The sequence below is a fragment of the Folsomia candida genome, unplaced genomic scaffold, assembly GCF_002217175.1.
Source record: "Folsomia candida strain VU population unplaced genomic scaffold, ASM221717v1 Fcan01_Sc002, whole genome shotgun sequence".
Lineage (NCBI taxonomy): Eukaryota > Metazoa > Arthropoda > Collembola > Entomobryomorpha > Isotomidae > Folsomia > Folsomia candida.
Window position 1 is genome coordinate 4,164,021 of NW_019091194.1, and position 20,713 is coordinate 4,184,733.

At 39.6% G+C, this 20,713-nt stretch overlaps 1 protein-coding gene across 8 annotated transcripts in view; it reads left to right on the forward strand.

Annotated features, from left to right (window-relative positions):
- Positions 1–20,250, forward strand: part of LOC110845213 (polyglutamine-repeat protein pqn-41) — a 59,081-nt gene extending 38,831 nt beyond the window's left edge. The window contains exons 5-10 of one of the 8 annotated variants that reach the window (XR_004834008.1): positions 14,805–14,921; positions 14,994–15,047; positions 15,179–15,406; positions 15,506–15,635; positions 15,886–19,231; positions 19,550–20,250. Coding sequence is in view for 4 of the 8 variants with exons in the window: in XM_022091580.2 (XP_021947272.1) it covers positions 14,805–14,921; positions 14,994–15,047; positions 15,179–15,406; positions 15,506–15,635; positions 15,886–17,024 (1,668 nt within the window). In the remaining 4 variants the exon portion in view is untranslated. Of the gene's footprint in view, positions 1–14,804; positions 14,922–14,993; positions 15,048–15,178; positions 15,407–15,505; positions 15,636–15,885 lie in introns of all 8 variants that reach the window. The other 7 variants (XR_004834009.1, XR_004834010.1, XR_004834011.1 and 4 more) reach the window with 7 other exon arrangements.
- The last annotated feature ends 463 nt before the right edge of the window (positions 20,251–20,713 follow it).

Consider the following 20,713-nt stretch of genomic DNA (forward strand, 5'->3'; position numbering starts at 1 on the left):
ATCGTAATGCCTTCTCCAGAATTATTCCATGTCATCATCCGGTATGCTTCTCATTGCGTAGATTGAGCACAATTTAAGTTAATTGTGTGTAATTGGAAGGGACTCACATATATTCCAATTAGAGCGTCTATTCCTCGACAGGATAAGCTGTCATTTCACTGCACCATAAAAACCAACCAGACTAGACCACACTAAACCAGCACTGGTGTTAGTTCCATTGAGTTAGTTTTGTATGACGACGGCCATTATATCGTTATTGCCAGAGTTCAAATCTTAGTTCTGAGCCCTATTTGAACCAATTTGAAGCAAATCCTGGTACATGTATGTGAAGTAGTTGCATCATCATTTGTTTGTTTTTGTAGCGCTTTTATAACGTAACTAACTAACTAACTAGTCGATGCAGAGCTCGGTTTAAAATCAATGTCAATACATACGTGGTTGTGTCACTTGATAAGAATTCATTCATTCCATCCCCGCACCAATTTCCCAAGTTTCCTCATTCCTTCCCATTCACCCGTTGACTTGTTTAATTTGGTTTATTTTGGTCCAGTTTAACTTGTTGGAAGTTTTAGTACTAATTTCTCTTTAGAATCTCTCCTTACTTTGATTGCAATAGTTACCCAAGTGGTACATACATGAGGAGAGTAATAACATTAACAATTATTATACCCCACTCTCCGTAACAGGCTATCTCAATATTCAAAGTGAAATATACTGTGAGCGAAATCTCCGTAATAGAAATTTAGAAGAGTTGTTGTCGTTTTGTTCTGCTCAATGTCCAGAGACAGTTACGTATCCTCGTAGAGTTTACCAAGTTTTGAGCTAAGCCAGTGTTTCTTCGATACAACAACAAAGTCAAGTCAGTTAGTGCTAAAGCTCATTAGGTATGTTTAGCTTAGGAGAGAGAGAAGGGTATTTTAGATTGTATCCATCCACTAACTAACTTCTAGCTAAATGAAAGGATCATTCATTTCATTACCGGGGTTTCTGTATTGCTTTACTTTCCGAGGAATTAGAATGAAGGGAGTCGAACGAAACCCCCATCAGAGTTTGTAGATTGGATTACGTTTCACATTTCTTTGAGAAAGATGAGATCCAGTTCTCTCTCTTTAGCTGTGCTTTTACTTACCCCAGTTGTCGACGGATACTGGGATGGGATGTTGTTGTGATGAACAAAGTTCGTTAAGGGGATTCAATGAATATGTGGATATAGTGATATCGCTACTACTACCACTACTGCTGCTTGGATTGTTCTGTCAAAGCTGTCAAGTGAAGAAGACTGCTAGTACTTTACTCTGCTGAGATTTAAGATTGAGTGTAGGAAGGAGATTGCTAAAGTTTTGATGTTGCTCGGATGGATGAAAGGTCTCTGAAAGAAAAGAGGAAAGGATGGGAAGAAGAAGGGTGAGGGTCTGATGGTGCATTTAATGTTAATGGTGATGACGAAATTAGGTGAATGGCCAAACCAGACCACTAAAATGACTTTGGCTTCGCCGGTCGAGCTAATGCCACACGGGTCCATCATCAACTACTCCCATTCGCTGCGTCGTTGATTCGGATCGAATCTGGCATTAGGAGGAAAGTAGTGTAAGCTGGTTTGCTTAAGCTTGAGCTAATCGCACAGCACATGGTTTACGACGACTACGACGCTGCTGCCATATGGATATTTTCGGATTTTTTCCCTTCTTTAACCTTACCGTCTTCTTCCCGTAACATTACATGAGCAAGTATAAGTGTGAGACAGAGTGTATGTTTGTTTGTTAACTGCTCACAACTTGGTGGATATGCACATACTTTAGTTAACTCTAGTCGTGTAAAGGTGAATCTGAAATGTGTTACGCGTTTGAACACAGCACGTAAAAAAAGAAGTAGACTACTGCACACATAAATATGTACATGGTGATAGGAAAGCAGAAAGAAAACATGTGCATGTTGAGTGGATGAAGAGAGAGAAGAACTTGTGGAACGCAGCAGAAGGCAGATTTGTGAAGGAGAAGAAGGATATAAATGACGGGGTGTTTATATTAAACAGACATAATGCATATACTTGACGGTATGAAATATGAGTTGATGCTTTCAGTTCATGTCGTCGTTTATATTCTCTCTGATCTACAAAGTTTCGTCTACATGGCTGGTTTTTGCGCTTGCCGAGTAATTTGTAAGTGGTCCTGGTTTTCATATTATGATAGGATTCATTACTTAATATCAGGTAGTTTAGAGACGGGACTGCTATTTGATACGAGTTTTAAAGAGGAGGTTAAAAGTCACCTAGTTGCAAAAAGTTGAAACCACATGATTGAATTAATTAGGTTGCTGGTGCTAGAGTTGCATTGAAAATGCCATGCCAGCAGGAGGAGGAGGAGTAGAAGAAAGTGCTATTACTCCTCTACTGCTGGCATGCTGTGCTCGGCTTATGTATGTATGTACAAGTTTGGTTAGTAACAGAAGAAAGGGGTGAAAGCAAGCAGAGTAGTGCTTGTAATATGTATAAGTGAGTGAGCCAAAAAAGAGAATTGCCACCTTTTTCGGTTCACCGATACCTCCGCCGCCACAACTTTCTCATTCCTTTTTCTAAACACGTAGACTTGTGTAACGCTCCACTGGCGAAAGTGGCGAGTCCTTGAACCGTCTGAATTTGAAATTAAGATGTAATTTTTTCCCCTGCGCCATCATACATCGCATTGCTCACAGTTTTGTTGTTGGTTGGGGTTGAGGTCACATAAGAGTGGGAGGTGAGAGAGTGAGCAGTGACGTGTGAATTGGTATTCTTCATACTTTGGAGAGGAGAGAGAGAGAAAGTGGCATAAATTGGTTTCACTGATATGTATGCGGATAGTTGGTGAACTTTCCCTCTAAACTTGCTAATAAACCAACTGTGGACACAACTCGGTTTGCATTGTATTTGGTAAACGACCGTGTGGTGGTAAGCTCAGTCGTTGGTGCTGCTGCTGATATTATTGAATGTTTAGTTTGCCTTTGGTCGGTGGCATGATATGGGGGAAAGGAGCAGCAAAGCCAACGACGCCTTGGGCCCACATACACAGACAGTCAGTAGTTGCGTTTCTATCGATCGCGTTTGAAGCATTTTAGGAGAAAGTAGGTTTACTGCTTTCTTTATCTCTCTGGTAATACTCCTATTTTCTCATGCGAAATGAGGCTCGTGTGAGTTTACTTGGTTCTCTTCGCAGCCAAACCATACAGAGCGGCGGATAGATATATTTCTCCTCATGCAAGAGACAACCAACCACCCAACCATACATACTTGCATCATCAGCAGACGCTCGCTGGTGTCGAGTGAAATGTGAAGCTGCTGAATCGAAAAGGTTCCAGGCTGGATCACAGAGAGAGAGAAAGAGGCATCGGTTTATTGAAGGTACTACAAGTTCCGCCATGGCTTTTATACTTGTTTGATATTGATATTATTATTATTATTATGCTCCCTTTTTCTTTCTTGACTGGGATGTTGGATTGTACGTAGGAAAAGGTATGCTTTCTTTCGTCGTCGTCGTCGGTTTGTCCATCCATTTATTTTACGACCTTCTTTTTTTTCTTTCTTCCTCTCTCTCATATTTGATAAAGGTTACCCCGTTCCATAATGCATGATGACGAGAACAATAAAACTTGCTAGCCATTTAGGCGAGAGGAAAACTGACACAAAATCTCAATTAATGACATTGTGATTGCTTTTGTTGCGGGGCGAGTATAAATTTTATCGTGGTAGGAGAAAGTAAATCAAATATTGTAATTTTGTGTTTATGGTTGCATTTGAAGTGGGAGGTGAAATATTTAATGAAGAAATATTACTACCGAGCTAGACATGAGGATTGTTTAATTTCTGATAAATGTTTTCGGAAAGGAATTTCCCATTATGCGATTGTTTTATGGTGTTAAAGGGATGCGGGATTGAGCAGGTGAAAGCATATGTAACTGTTTTTATATTGACGTGTCTGAATATTTAGTGCGTAGTGGTAATTTCTGCAATTAGCTTTGGCATAATCCTTTCTTCTCGTCAGGCGGCTTGTTGTTTTGCGGCCTGATTTTGTATTTTTGTTTTTATGCAGTATCAAGTTTTACCGTTATTCTAATTGTAAACAAAATGACTACGTGCGAGTAGCTCTCCTACTTTGTGTTATTGATCATGTTTTTTGTAAAGTTGGGTGAAGAGTTGAATAACTTTTTTGTCTTCTTTTCTCTCTGGTCCCTGTGGGCGTTACATTTTATATAAGTAGCGAGGATAATAAAGGTGTAATTACTCTCGAGTTAGACATTGTGGTGGGAGTGATGTGTATATTTTTACGACTCGTTTTTCACCACTACCCAACCAACCCACCCACTCAGCCATGTTGTTGGACTGAAAGATTATTATCATTATTGATACTGGTGGATAATCATCCGTCCATTCACGCAGAAGTTCAAACATCAAAGCTCAAAGTATCCCCCATTGTATTATTATTACCTTCATCCCACTTTCATCAGAAGCACTTTTAGCTTGGGATAAGGGCGCAAAAGTGAGAGAGGAAAAGTATCAGTCAGTCAGTCAGTCGAGTGCGATTATGAGATTGAGACTTGGATGGAATGCATTGATTCTGCAGAATACACACCACCACATCACACACATTATTCTGGTTAGTGATGATGGAAATAGAAAAATAGGCATTTTCCAAGTTGAAGTTGTTCAGGCAGCCACTCTCTCTCTGGAGTAGATTCGATTCCCAACCACCCAGATTTTTGAGATGAGATGAATGAAAGGAAATGAACGGTCGTGTGGATGTATGTACTCCCATCTCTTCTCGTCATACAATAGATCAAAGCAGAGCCCAGAGGTATTGTTAAATAAAATAGTTTTTTTTAACCGTGCCCATGTTTTCCTTCCGGTTGTTTCTGAAAGAGCATATTTCAGTAGAAAGGAGATTACTCTCTCTCCTTCTCTTCCACGTGTGTGCATAAGAGGCATAAACATGTTTCCAGAAGATGAATTAAATCACAAGACTCATTGTTAGATTCTCCCCGCGACATCAAGTCAATCTCGCTCGACTGAAAGCCTAGAGAGAGAAGCCACTTGAGTATCTCTTTGTCAAAAGTATGAATGGGGACGCTAATGCTGTTTATGTACGTATTTATTGTGGATAGAGTTGGCCTCCCTAATTTTATTATTTCTCTGTGTTGCAACAACAAAGATTGGATGAGGGCTGACTGCTCCGGTTTACGTACATACGTTTTCTGTGTAATTTTCATATCTGTTTAGAAACCTCATTTCGAATTTCCTAGTCGAATCGAATCATCATCATCGACATTAAGAAACACAAGCTCATATTTCATTCCAAGTGTAATTGCCTCAAAAACTCTCTCGTGACTGTGCAATGATGCCTACTAATTTATCTATAAGTGTTTTTTCTTCAGTTGCGTAGTAGTTGATGTTTTTTTTTCTTATTGCGTGTGTGGGCGAGAGTTAAGAAGAACGTTATTATTGGTTCTCATTTGGCACGGCTTGTCTCAAAATCCTCAAGTATTTATAGAGTCGAGTGCATACTTTCGTTTACCTTAGTTTAGTTTGTCCAATTTTTGAGTAGCTGGATGATTCAAGTGGTGTCTATAATATGGATGTGATTTGGAGTTTGCAGTACTACTAGTAAAAGTTGGAAAGTGCTAAAATAGCGAGAAGGAAGAGGAGGCGAGAAGTGGAAAGTTTCATTACTTTACGGTTCGAGAGAATGATTGAGTCTCCTGCAAAACCTCTCGCAGCAGCAAAACTTACATCCTTATGACAGCAACAGACTACCTCTCTTTCTTGATATCTCTCACAATTCACAACAACACAACTGTCATTTCCTCCACCATGTACATGTGCCTGTCTACCACCAGAAGAAGAGCAGAATTATGTATGCATGCTTCACTTTTGGCTGTGCCATCGATTACCTAATTTGCTTTTCTAGACGAGCAAAGTAAATTGTTAATTCTATCTCGGCGAGAAAAGTTTGTACAAGAAATCTCTCCCTTGGGAATATTTTTGAGAAAGTGTGTCCAGCTCCAGCTCCCTGCTTCCCTATGTAATTGTGACAGCTGAGGAGTATGGAGCTGCTTTTATGCTAATTTGCCCACCCAAGTATTTATACTGTTTGGTTTGATTTCACACCATATTCTTCCACTCGACGAGTCAAGTCGAATAAGCAATCATAGAAATTTCGTACTTTTGTAATATTTCTTCCAAAGTCATAAACTTCAGGCTCAGCTGCAAACAAAAACACAACTATTTGAGCTGAATTGTAGAGAAGAGGTGTTCTTCGTCAAAGAATAATTTATGATGCGAGTTGCCTACGATGACTTTACTGTGAGTTTAGAGAAGAGTTGAGCGACTTGAAAATAAAATCAGAACACAAATGTACGAAAGTACGACCGACCGACTCGTCTGCCTGCTGTAGTTTCGAACTCTGGTTGAGAAGTTGTGGCTGGATGAATTATTCAAACCAACTGGTTTAAACGAGCAGGAGGAGGAGGAGGAGGCTCGGATTCTCAAGTTTTGTGTTGTTTTTATCATCTTTTTGTATATTTGTTGTCCCATTTTAATTTTTGATTGCGGGTGGGTGATGGATAAATAAATAGGTTGAGTGGTGCTCGACGGGTATAACAGATTTTGTTATTTATTTGTACATAGGTGAATAGTTAAGTAATAAGCAGTATTTAGAATCAGACGGGTGGGACATCATTTTTAACTGCGTTTATATTTTTTCTGTGTCTGTCTGTGCATCTTGATCTAATTCGAATCACAGGAGAATGCAATATATTACGCACCATTTGGCTCAAAATCAAGGATGCGTGTAGAAATAAATTTTGCAGAGCGAATATGATACTTGGCGTGATTTGAGTCATCATACGGACGTATTTTCCCTCCTCCGAGATAATTTATTCACAAGCTGGTGAAAGTCCTTGAAATTTTGTCGTCTTTCATCTCGCCGTGTGGTTCACCACCACCAGATCAGCAAGTTTATAGACGAGTTTGAGTTTGACATGGTTGTAGACCTTATTGAAAGCAGGGAAGGATTGTCTCATTGTGTGGAGTCTTGTGATCTACTGCTGAGTAATATGATCTGCCCTTGAGGGATTAGCTAGAGGTGATGGATGAGTCACATGTAATGACTTTCAGGGTCCCAATTACTATAGTGCTGCTGTGGGTTACGTAAACTATGATTAGTGTTAGAACTTGGTACGTGTCTTTGTCATGAACATTTTCAAACAAAGTAAAAAGTTGTGACAATTCTCATTTTCAGAAACGATATACGTACTTTCTCCCAGTTTCTTTGTGCACATACACGTTTGAAACGATGAAAGGCGCAATATCATTACATGTATGGTGTGTTATTGCACATGTTTCCAGCTTGCACCTCCTCGCTCTTCCATTAAAAGTAATTCTGGAGAGAGAGAGAGAAAGAGAATGATATTGTCCAGAAGGATTTATCTCGTTAACTCGCAACCCTTCTTCTTCGTTCTTCATTTGAACTGACTGACGACGACTACGACGCTGGTGAAAGTCCAGTCCTCAGTGGGTGGCCGGAAATCAGCTCAAAGAATGAACTGAAACAAGTCACGTACTTTCAGAATAAGGGCAGAGTATAGCGAGACAAAAAAAGAGAGATAACTAACTGAACACTAAACATCCAACAAATTGTCAAATAACAGAAAAAAAGAGAGAAAAATCCTGCTACAAAATTGAGCCATGCCATACATACGCTGCTACGTCGTACTGAATAGTAATGGTCAAATCCGTGATTAACTGTATGTGTGTACTTTCCACTAAAACCAATCTAAATGCCAATAATATTGACTGTATAATATATTAAAGTCTAATGCCCAATTGTAAGTAAAGATAAACCTGAGGTCTCTTCAATTCATTGTTGCAATAGCTTTGATTGCCATGAGAATAGAAAGCAGGCAGGCAGGCAGCAAGGAAGCGAGGGAATGGAGCAAGTAGAGAGAATTCTCCATGATCCCTAATGGGATTTCTGTGTGATTCCAAACCCAGATCGAACCAACCAACTGCGTCTAGAAAAGCGGTAGCAGCAGCGGACGTGTAATGTTGTCTCTTCTTTCTCCTGCATTCATTCGATCCCTGTGTTGGGAGGACGAGACGACGTTGGTGGATTGAGAATAGATAGATAGACAGGAGAGAAGACAGACGTCATCTTGCCTGCTGCTTATTTGCTCTTGGTGGTGGCCTTCCATCGAGGCAATCGTCGTACATTCTCCAAATCCCCCAAATCTCTACTTGGTTCAAATTCGATCCGAGATGAGATGAGATCCAACAAATCCAACATCCATCCAATGCCATTATAGTCGTCGTTGTCGTGTCGGGGCGTCATAAGTTCACTTCAGTGGTCGGTCGGTCGGTGGATGCATGTTCTTCGCTACCATGAGTCGTACGTACATACACTTTCTCTTTGCTTGCTGGCTGTCATACCGGATATGGCTCCGCCGTTCTGCTCTAGTTGGGTTACATTGGGTTCGTAGTGTGTCGAGTTATTGTTATTCTGCCGACGATCCGACTTGAATACATTATAATATTAAGATTTACTCCAAGGGATCTCTTCATCAAAGTCAGACTGGCGTGCAGTACTACACGTACTGACACTCAGCTGGGAGCAGTGGTGCAGGCTCGGTTCAACCACGTATGCATGTGGTAATTCTAGTAGAGAGAGAGAGATTTCATAGCCGTGTATGTATTAAGTTGTGAAAGCATCTGACTATGGATGGATGGATGGATGGATGGTGAATCGATAGCGGTATTGGTTAAAACTTGGTTGTTGGATGACTTGAATAGATAATGCTTTCACTTTTCCATCCTCGTCCATCTATCCATTTTGGTTTGGTGGCAGAGTCGTGGCTGCTGGTTGGTAATAGTGTGTAACGTAACAACTTGGTTTGATGATGACTTTCTATCACCCTGGTCCCATAATTCATTCCTGTCTAGCCAGGCGTAATAGTACTTAGCCAGTTACTATAGTCGGATGAACGAGGACATTTGTCTGTTCTTATGTTGATGAGAAAGATGACGAGTGGGTGGAGGCAGGAGGGAATTGTATTGCTTGCTTTATTTATGAGTGTGCAATTTGGACGGTCTCGTCTCGTGCGGAAATGCAAATGAGATTCTGTGTCAGTCGCAGACCCCGACACCACTTTCTTTTCATGAGGGAAGAGTGACACTAGATTGCATTAGAGGAATTAGGATTTGTCAACAAAGTGATACGAATCCGGGATGATGCTGATTTTGAGAGGATTTCGGTTAGATATGAGCAACCAATCTTTGTCATATTTTCTCAAAAGTCAAAGGTGGGTTTGTGTAGTTGGTGGATGGAGGATTCAGTCATGTCTACGATTTTCTAAGTATGTACTACGACCAAGTTTGGACTTTTAATTTGATTATATTGCATTTTTTCCTTGCAGAGATTTTGCATGACGATTTTCATCCAAGCGAAGTAAATGTCCATGTCTAAATTGTGTACTTACAAAACGTTATTTATTGCATTACTCCGTTTAGAGCAAGTGTCCAAACTTTCTCTGTGCTCAACTTTCTTGAGAGAGTGGGCTGATTATTTGTTTGTTGTTGGTACTGAAGGAACGGAAGCAGGATTCCACAATGAGCTTTATGAGAGCTCTCTGCTGCTTTCCCTTCTCGTCCGGCACCGCTGCTGGTAAACTCTCCTCGTAGAAGAGAAAGTCAAGACGAGCTCATTGATAGAAAGCTATAAATTGCATTGTCAAATTCTTATCGAATGAAGAAGAAACTGCCTCCACCCGGCAGCCAGCCTGTGCACCACCACTCCCACATTATATAATGCATATAACCATCCATCCACTCCTCCTCCTCCTCCTTGTTGAGTATGAATCGTCAGCTTTCTCTTTTACGAAAAGCGGAGAATTAGTTTGCTCTCGTCGTAAACTTGGATGAAATTGTGTAATGAACTTTCTCTCTCACTCTCTCTCTTGTTGTTGTGTTCTCGTCCTCAATTGTATTTTGCAGAGTTGTGGAATCAGTTGGTGGATTGTGTTGCGTTGTTGGAAAAGCAGTAGCACTTACTTTCTCTTATTTTTGGAGTGGGTTTTGTTTCCGGACTGTACAGGAATGGAGGAGGAATTAGGAATTACTGAAGTAGAACTAGTGAATTACATTGGCCAGCAGTGCAACAGAGCTGATTCGCCGACATTTTCTTCATCGCAAGTTTTGTTCGTGAGACAAGACATTTGTTTTACTTTTGCTAGTTAGTGAACTCAAACTCAATCGCATGCCCGTCCGGTTTAGTTGCGGGTAGTTAGCTGGAGCAGGAGAAAGAGTGAAACGGCGACGAAGGAGTGAGTGGTGAAATGTTCATTTTATTTCATGACATGTCTTTGAGAATTTCTCTCGTGGATATGGTTCTTTTATGAGAAATGTCTGTTTGGTTGGTTGGTCGGTCGGAAAGGAAGAAGTTGAGATATATATTTGTGAGGAATGGTTCTCTTTTTTCCTGTGTATTTTTATATATATCGCGTCGGCGGATTTATGTGGCGTTGGTCTCGAGTGGGATTATAATATAATGTCATCTGTTTCTCCTCCGGTCAAGGCTCGATCATTTGTACGTAGGGCACGTTCCTTTTATGTCTCACCAATAATAATGGCAGGCAAGCACTACAGCATTGCACAGTAGAATATTTAATTCTTGCAATTAATGTCAGCCGTTGGGGGTTTCGCATTAATATTTTTAATGACCGCTTCAAATCATAATAATAATTTCGAGCTTACTGAAAGATTGGAGGAGCAAAATTTATTTTTGGTGGAAAACCTTTTCGCGTCTTTGTCGTAGGCGGTAGTCCCAAAGGCAGACTGCTATGTAAGACGTTGGAGTGGAATTGGTCTTTTTGAGACGATTTTCCTCCTTCTTCTTGTCTTTGCTAAAGGACTTTTATTTTGGTAATGGAGAAAGTTGTATTAGGAGACGAGAAAATGTCTACCAACTATTGACTGAGCCTCGGTGTAAGCTAGTTTTGGTACTCACTCGATGAACGTAACGAAGCTTTGCTACATACGTACGCTATAGAATAACGAATAAGTGAGAGATGTTGTTAACTTGGCGTGATGGGAAGGACGCAAAGGCTTAAAATTAGAACACAGGACGACAAAGTTTTCCGATTTACGAGCAGATTTGATGTCTCTTGACAATTTTTGGCGAATTCCGCCAGCCCCATCAACTTCAACTAGTATCTCGTAGTAGTGAAACATTGTGACTTGTCTTTACTTTATTTTCCTGCTACAACGTATAACTCTCTCCTCTTTTTTCCGACTACTTATACTTTTCCCTGGAGTTGTTTCACTTATTTTTTTGTTCGGGAACTGTAACTTGGGTCAATAAAATTAAAGACAATTTTATCCCGGTTCTGTGTTTGTTTGTTTTTACGATATGTGCTAAATTGCTTAATGAGCTGTTTTGTCTTTTATCACAATTCATTACAAAGACTTTATTTCATTCTTGTCTGGCTAGACATTTAATGTGATTTGGTGGGTAGTTTTATTATTCATCAGCTATCTTCTGGAAATTGGCTTACGTCGTCATTTTTGCAGTTATTGCTACTTGGGTTGAGTCATTCGCTCATATTTGTAAATTAATTATTCCCTTTGTTATCTGCCTTGCACCCAATTTTCTATATTAACGCGGTCTTCTAAAGATACGTATGCTGATAACTGTATTGTACTTGCAAACCAGATGTCGAAATGTGGAGTATGTGACCCAGTGATAATTGATACTAACGACGCTGATAAGTTTGTAAAATATCCGAGTGATACTACTCTAGCTCCCCGTTTGATTTGTTACACGGGGTTAAAATATCTCCAACAAGTGAGCAGAAAGAACGCGAGGTAGCACGTGAGAGTGAAAATGACTAATGTTCCCAGATAGCGAGGATAGGATGAAAAATGTGAAAATTCTTTCACGGTTCATAGTGTAACGAGCTCAACCCAACACTTGTACTTGTGTCAAAGTCAAATAGTTTGGAGTTTGGTGGGAGGGGTTCGTTTCGTTCTCTCAGGAGAAGATTTGCACGTAACCTATTTTGTGTAGAATTTCTAGTGTCATCATCATCACGGATGATGATACAAGGATAAGAAGAGTGAGATCCTATTATTATTTAGCAACGTCTTGCCTGATGTGAAATGCCATTCCTTGGTCGACGACCAGTTGGGGTTCAGCAGAGGAGGAGGAGGCAGTCGTTGTCGGATCGTGCGACATTCCTCTCCTCTTCCTTAACGAAATAATGGTTAAAGTGTCGATAAGAACGCTTGATAGCGAGACAGACGTAATGGAAATGGAAAGAAACGTATAGAACGACACTCGTCTCGTACATATATAAATGTATTGTTGTAAAGTATTTTTCCATTTCTTTCGCCCAGAAGAAATGTTATACATTCCAGGAGCGAGCAGTATTAGTGACTCTTTCCACTTGAGAAACCCAATAGGTTTATCTGACATGGTTGTGTTTTTGCCGGTGTACGTATGATAGTAGAATTTTGACCAGCAAAAACGCGACATTTTTTTGGTCCTGAGATATATACAGGCTTGAAAAGTAAAGTTGAAAACTCGAGAGAGAAGCGAGAAGAAGGGGAAGGAGAGTCAGTGTGACAGGTTGGTAGTATAAATCACATCTCTCTCTCTCTCTCTGAAAGTCGCACATGTTTCCATCTTTTTCTTAAAGAAACCTGGTGCTGCTATAACTATACAAATTCTCCATCCAATCGTCCCAACTCGTTCTCAAAGTATATATATATTTACGGATGCGGGTTGAGAGAAGGAGAGTAGTGAGAGAGGACCTAGTTGAGAAAAGTCGTTTATCAGAGCTCAACTGCTTGTTTAGAGAATGATGATGGGTTCAGGAAACGAAAAGCGAGTCAGCGACGGAGCACATACAGCAAACTCACCCGCACCCGGGTTTCACGGGAGCGAGAGAGCGAGTTTCAGCCACACCACGAGCCATAATTCCAACCAAACCGTGCCACACCACACCACCAGCTTGGCTGTTCTATAATATCGCTCTGCATCACGATCTTATACATTTTATGCTGCCTTTACGGTGGAAGGAATCCTAATAACTTAAGCCATGTAGACAGCAAGCTCCTTCCGTCGTTCTCTTCCACCAACCAAACGCAAACCTAGATGAAGGGCTTATACTCACAGTCAGAGAGAGAGGCACGAAATGGAAGGAAAGAGTGGTGAAATGGATAAATGGGCAAAATTGTACCACTATCTGGAAGGACTTGTTGTCGTCGTCGTGGACCAAGTAATAAGACTCAAGATTATGTAGGCACCTGGGCTGGCGTAGTCTTCCTCTCGGGTGGGAGAGTAATAAAGATGCTTTAATTTTGTAGTGTTATCATCACTGCCCTGTGCATTTTCCAAGTCATGATTGCTTCTCTCTGGAATTATACTTATGTGGAAATGTGCAGTAACACAGTTGTTGTTTGACATTATTACCCTTTGGCAGTGTACTTTCAAAGATTAATGATTGACCAGCAGCAGTCGTTTCTTAACGATTTCTACGTCTTGCGGTGGGCGAGAGGGAGGAGGAGGATATCCAATTATGTAGTCTGCTTCCTTACTTCCTTCCAGCATATTTACCATGGATTGATTATTCTACGAATTATTAGGCGAAAGAGGAGCGGATGTTGTGTAGATTTTACTCTCCTGAACGGCTCTCCCTATTTGATTAATGTTGCACAATATTTACTGTACAAATAATTGCATAAGTAGAAGCAGTGTTGATTTGCGAAGGCGAGAAAGCAAAGTTATTTGGCAGTGTGTTTTTGCATTATAGTGAACTTCGTACTTGAGCCTGGTTAGTTTTTCCCTGCCCTTCATGTTTCACGGCATGACGTGCTTCTGCAAGTTTGTATAGTTTTGCAGAAACTTGTTAGACGTGAGTTGATGATGAAGAGTTCATTTCGTATGACGGATTTGCACAGCTTCTTTTCTGACTTGTCTGGGTTTTGGGGTGTTATGTTATGATGTTGCCGTTTGTTTATTAAATGTAGGTTGAGTTGAGGTATATGTAGCTGTGGGTGAAGAGATGCGATGTCATGAAAGATATGTATGTATAAGAACTTTCAACAAGAAACAACTTTTCTCTCTCTCTTCCTTAGAAGTGAAGGACACTGGTATTGTCGAGGACAAGTCGCATTTGTGTTGCATTTTACCTAGAAGCAGGAAGAGGATAGATGCATGGATGAGTATACCAGCTCAACTTTATATTATATATAAGCATAAAACGTCTCCCGTCTACACCAAGATGAGATTAAGATTAAGGTAGGAGATCCGATTCTGTCAGACGCTAGAAAAAGAGAGCAAGATATCGTGGAAATTGGGATGTGTGAGTATATGCAGCACGAGTCGACCTACGGGTGGCAGTGAGAGAGAGACTTAGGTTTGGTTAAGACGTGAATGCATCCTATTCATAGAGTGACAGCAAGAAATATGAAGTTTTCAACGTACTATGTTTTTTGCAATTTGACATGGCTCATCGTCTCTGTATCTGGGTAGTTACTTTAGTATTGATGTTGGATGGATGATTGCCAACAAGAAGGTTAACATGTTCAGGATTCGAGCTAAAGTTGGGTTGGTTGGGATCACGACAGAGATTGATTTCCTAATGATGGATGAAATTATATTAGAAATTGCATTTCTTCCTCTTCTTTTCGCTCTCAAGTCTTCTCAAGTATCTAAAAATCATAATAATAATAATAATACCTTGTCGACTGACATCATCACTCATCATGTTATTTTTGTTTACAGGGTCGATGCAACCGAGAAAAGCCACCATGCAAATACTTCCATCCTCCCCTTCACCTGAAAGACCAATTATTGATCAATGGTCGCAATCACCTCGCCCTGAAAAATGCACTGATGCAGGTATGGAACTTGTAAAATTTTACATAAAAGATATGCAAAAAAACTAATCTAATTTGGTACTCGTGTGTGCAGCAAATGGGTTTGGCCCCAGGTCAGGCCGTCGTCCCTGGACAAGTTCCTCCCGTTGTAAGTGTTTCATGATTTTGTGGAGTTAAACTATTAGCGTATTAGTGGTTTGGTGAAATTCACAACTTTGTATTATTACTTTCTTCCTCACCCTTCGGGAATTATAGCCTTATATGAACACTTTCTTAAAGCAGGCAGCCAACCCATATCTTGGCGTGACTGGACAAGGATACAATCCATACTTCGCCACAGGCCCTCTGGTCCCTCTGGTGACGTCTGACCCATCGGGAGGAGTTTCCCCTCTCGGCGTTCCACAACAGACCGTTCTCCAACAGAAAGTTTCACGTGGCGACAGACTGGATGTAAGTCAAAGTCTTTGGGCCAACAATAATATCCATTATGGATATTGTATCGAAGAGGTATTTCCAAAGGCTTGGGGATGAACTTAACTTATCGACACCGAATTGTCGCCAAACTTGCGTAACTAACGTTGTTGGGCGTCCTTTATTGTGTTATAGAGCTACCCTGGTATGGTTACCTACAAGCGTCCTGCGGACAAGAGTGGTGTGTATCAACCGGCCAACAACCCCTCAGCAGCCGCATACCAACAGTTGATGCAGTTGCAACAGCCATTCGTGCCTGTTTCTTGTAAGTTTCCAAAACTCTTTTTTTCGTTTTTATTATTATCTCCGTGATGATGATTTTTAAGTTGCTTGCATGTGGATCATGTGGATTTCGATCCGTTTTCCGCTCCCAAGCCTCGAAAATATATACATTTATATAATACATAAGCCATGTTTTTCTATATAAAAACTTGTAGCTGTGGTAGTAATTTGTGACCGGTGTTTTGCTTAAGGCCATGCTGTACTAGTTTAGTTTACACCAATTATTTTCACAGCCACTGTCCCGCAAGCAGCAGTGTCTGCCGCATCAGCCATCACTTCGGGAGGAGTCCCCATTTCCTCCAGCACTCAAGATCAGCAACAAACTAACGGTACGCTGGACTCTAATGCTTTGGGAAATGACGTAAAGCGTGAACGTATGCCCGACTCTTCAGATGAAAATAACGACGTTGATGGGAATAATTTAGGGGGAGGAGTCAATAATTCCAACAACGAGGTTGACGAAGATGTTAAAGAATCTTCTGTCAAACGAATGCGTACTGCAAATAACGCCGCAGGGAATGGTCTCAGTCCCGCTGTCGGAGGTGCTCTGTCAAACAATGCTGCTGTAATTGCACAGAACAATTCGGCTTACGCCGCTGCCGCGCAGAGTTACCATAATGCACTGGCAGCCATTAATTACACTGGGGCCCCGTTGGCATTGCAAGCTAATAAAAATCCTCAACCTCCCCCTAATCCTGCAAGTTACCCTGGTGCAAATCCATTACAAGGTTCTATTCAGGCTGGGGGCATACCCCAACAGCAGCAACAGTTTTTGGCTCAGTATCAGGCAATGTTAACCGCTTTCGCCACAAACCCTGCCGCTCTCCAAGGTCAGTTTAACGCACAAGCTGCAGCAAATGCAGCCGTAGGTCAGCAACAGCAGCAGCAACAACAACAGAGTTTTCAACAGAGTATTGCAGCATCTCAGGGACAACTTAACCCAGCTTTTGCTGCTGTAGCTGCCATGAATCCATTGTTAGCCGCGTCCTTCCCCCAACTGGCTGCCCAACAGAGGGCAAATATGATGGCAAGTCATCAACAGGGAGGCGCGGCTGCTGCTGCACTACAGAGTGCGCAGCTTAATCAGTTAGCCGCTGCAGGAATCCCCACTTCCAATCTTCAGTTTAATCACTTGATGGGGATGCAGTTTGCGAATCAGGCCGCTGCAGCTGCGGGGGGACTTCCCCTTCAGCAAAATCAGCAAGCTCTTTTAGCTGCGTATGGTCAGATTGGAAGGGGTCCCATGCCAGTGGTGACTGGCGCTCAGACGATGGGGTCGCAACAACTTTTTAATCCTGCAGCGGCCGCGGCCGCAGCTTTGGCGAGTAATGGGGGGTTGCAGGGAGGCGTTAAGAGAATGAGACCCACCTAGAAATTCAAGTTAGAAAGGTTAAAAGAACGTTACAAAAAAGGACTGTAATATTTTTGACGTTGAAATGAGTACATACATAGAAAATTATTGGTAGCAGACAGAATAGTGTATAGAAAGTGAAAGTACTACTATATATGAGTAAATGACTATAAAGCGTCGGTCTAATAAGCTTAGGATAGGATAAGGTCAGATTATTATCATTAGTTTCAGTAAGTGTTAAAATAACCGTGTTTTATGCGCGCTAATTTTGTTGCTAATAAGCTGTATGCTTTTCATTTCAAGCTATTTACATAGTTTGCATACTGCAGTAGTAACGAAGCGTTGAGTGGTTGGCAAAAATAGTTTGCCTAAAATATCTTTCTATTATATAATTTAGGATTATGAAATTAAAAATACAAGGTTAAATATCGTTAAACAAGACTGGCTATTTGGGTTAGGCAGATTTTCAAAATTATTAAAAGTACTCTTGTTGGTCTTGTTTTTGACGCAAAATAATTGTAGTTTGTGACCCTTGTATTTCAATTTAGTAGATTATACTTTTGTTTTTGCTTTGTTTATAGTTTAATGATTATTGTATTGTATTCCTACCTACACTAATTAATCCATTTATCCTTCACCTACCACAATTGACAAAACTCTGGCTAAAATTATTTACATGCGTAGTAATTGTATGTATGTATGAGAAGATGACGAAATTCTGCTTAGCTCTATCTCTGTATAAGAAAAAAAATCTTGACTGTAAATACACATTCCAATTATTCCAGTTTTATTGTTCCATCTTAATTGTTGTAGTTTACATAAGTAGCTTGTTAAATATGTTATCTATCTGTTTTGGTGTTTACTGCTTACATAATACTTACTATTAATAAATGATAGTGCTAAATCTCAATTAAACTTGATGCTTTATGCAGTTTAATGGGAACGCAGTTATTATGCAGTGGTCTTGTCTTTGTGGTTTTTGGTAATGTGCATTTATTACCCCGTCATTATTATTATTATGCTTTATCACTTGATTGCATCCTTTTGGCTATTAATAAAAAGTAATTGGCTGGCATGTTCTGAGAGAAGAGCAACATAAATATTTTGCATTCAAAGGACGGATTTATTTTATTTGGCTGACTTGCTTCTCACGCTCTGATCTGATCAACGTTTGGGCCGGATTGTGAACATGAGAGGACCGTTCTTGTATCCAATGAAGTGACGACGACGTATATCTATTTGTAAGGACAACGATGACCATATCTTCTGGTTTGATATTGACCACCACCACCTATTAAAAACATCTATGGAATGATGCCCCCTCATTGCTATCTATCAACACCATTTACATTTATTCCTTACAGCTTCATTCTCATCTCGGCTAAATTGCTTTATACTCGATAAATATAAAGCTGTCTGCTTTTATGATTGTTTTTTTTACAAGATCTTACTCAGGCGAGAAAAGGTTTGAGTTTAGCCAGAATATGTAACATCATCAGACAAGGGTAGGAAAGAAAAAGTGATAGGACAAAACATATAAGACTTCTAACTGGGTATAGAAAGTTGATAAGTAAGGAAAAAGAACATGGTAATGCGATAATGCACCACATCCACCTCCTCCTAAATAAAATATCCGAAATTCACTCCTTCCATTTCCACATATGCAAAAAAGAATAACGTAATAATAAAAACATGCTTTGATGTTGGCAAAAATATCTTTTTTGCATTATATAATCTCCGCTTTATTCCCCCTCTTCCCTCCCTCCTTGTGTGTAATCAAAACAAAACGGCCACAAGGCAGCCTCTGACGACTACTAAACTGACTGCTTTGAGAATTTATAAAACCAAAATATTTGTGTATGTATAAACAAAAACCTGTAAACGAATGTGTTAAGATATGAAATTTTTTGAAATTCTGCTGCAATGCCACCACACCAATAAGCCTCCGCCACTGCAAGTAATTTGTATTGTGCAAAAGTTATTATATTGTTCTTCAATCTGACTTGACCCTCCTGTAAAGCTTGATTTTTTAGCACTTTTCTCTAAAATAATTGTGATAGCGTTATTATTACCTATATATTTAATAACATTTAACCAACTTTTTGGCATACTTTATAAAAAAATACTACTAAAAGCCAGCATAATATAACTGTCAAAGTTTTTTGTAGAGTTATGTATAAGCTATTTTAGACTGTCAAGTTATTTTGTGTTTGGATTTTTGACTTTATGTTGTTATCTAAGCATTTTATGATTATCGTCTTGCATAGCTTTTTATATAAATATGATACGTATTTAGTACACATGAGACTGTATGCCAACTCTCGTACATATGACACGTATATGTATATTCACATATGCATATATTGTCGCTGACTGATTTAAAATGGAAATCAGTTTTAATTTGACACTGGAAATTTTTGCACTAATTGTTATCGTTATTGGGTGTCTGCCTGACAGCGAGGGCTAAATGCAGCACCCATTTTTTGCCGACTTGAATCTCTCTCTCGTTCCTGATTCGTACTATATAAAAAACCATGCTATGCAAGATGACAAATTCAAATATTTATACAACATACGACTACTAAGCTACATAAAGATATGGATAATATGTAACTTTTTTAGGGTTATAGAATTTCCTCCTATAGCTTATTTTACTGGAAGATTTGCTTGACTTGTATTTGGAAATTTGTATTTACAGCCTTATGCTTTTACAATGCTGATTAATTACTATATAGCTTGTTTAGACTTTTGACGTGTACGGTACGGACGGATGATCTGTCTGTACGATTTTATGCTGTCTTTTACTACTAAAAAATCACATTTTATTTTTAATTTTAAGTTTTGTTTTTTGTGTGTTCTTGTTATATGCTAAATATTTACATAAATACGAGGACAGAGACAGAATTTTTAGAATTTTATTTGTCGTAGGTTTTAAAAAATGACGAAAGATTTTAACAATTCCAGAACGTAGTGTAAAGAATAATGGAGCTGAACTACTCCTCTTTTAGAGATCAATGGTCGTAATTAGAAATATTTTTAAAAACAGTGACGAGATTTGTGTAGTATACTGTGAAACGTAGTGGGTTTTTAGAGAAAAGTTTAAGAATTTTATTATGATTATTCCAACAAAATATGAGTGTTGTTGTTGTAAGAGTTACAGTTATGATTTTAAATGTGTACTGAGATTTTAGTGTTAAGCTATAAGAGAGCATGTATATAAAAAGTAAATTTTAACAAGTTGATTGAAGCTTCCTCTTTTGGTTGGTTGGTTTATTCGCTATACATGCCATACGCCAAAATGCAAAATGCCATTCTTCTTATTATTGTCATGCGAAATGCTGAATAACCATGCACCACCCATCACAAACTATATATACCCCACCCCCTCATATTTATTACCATTCCACCATCTCAGAGCGTGACCAAAGCGTAATAATAACAATCATATTAAAACTACTTTTGAATATATATTTATGTATACTGACGTTTTGAAATGGACATGCTGATTTTTTTTTCATATCACATTAAGCTACTACATAAATACTTGAATTAACAAGCGACAAAAAATAATAAAAACTGCTACACCCCAACAACAACCGCGACGCTATGTCCACCTACAGATCTTTACTTCTGTGAGGGTGCCGATTAATTGGACCACTTTATCATTATTAATCCCGCCATGCCAAAGTGTTTCACTACATTTTATTTTG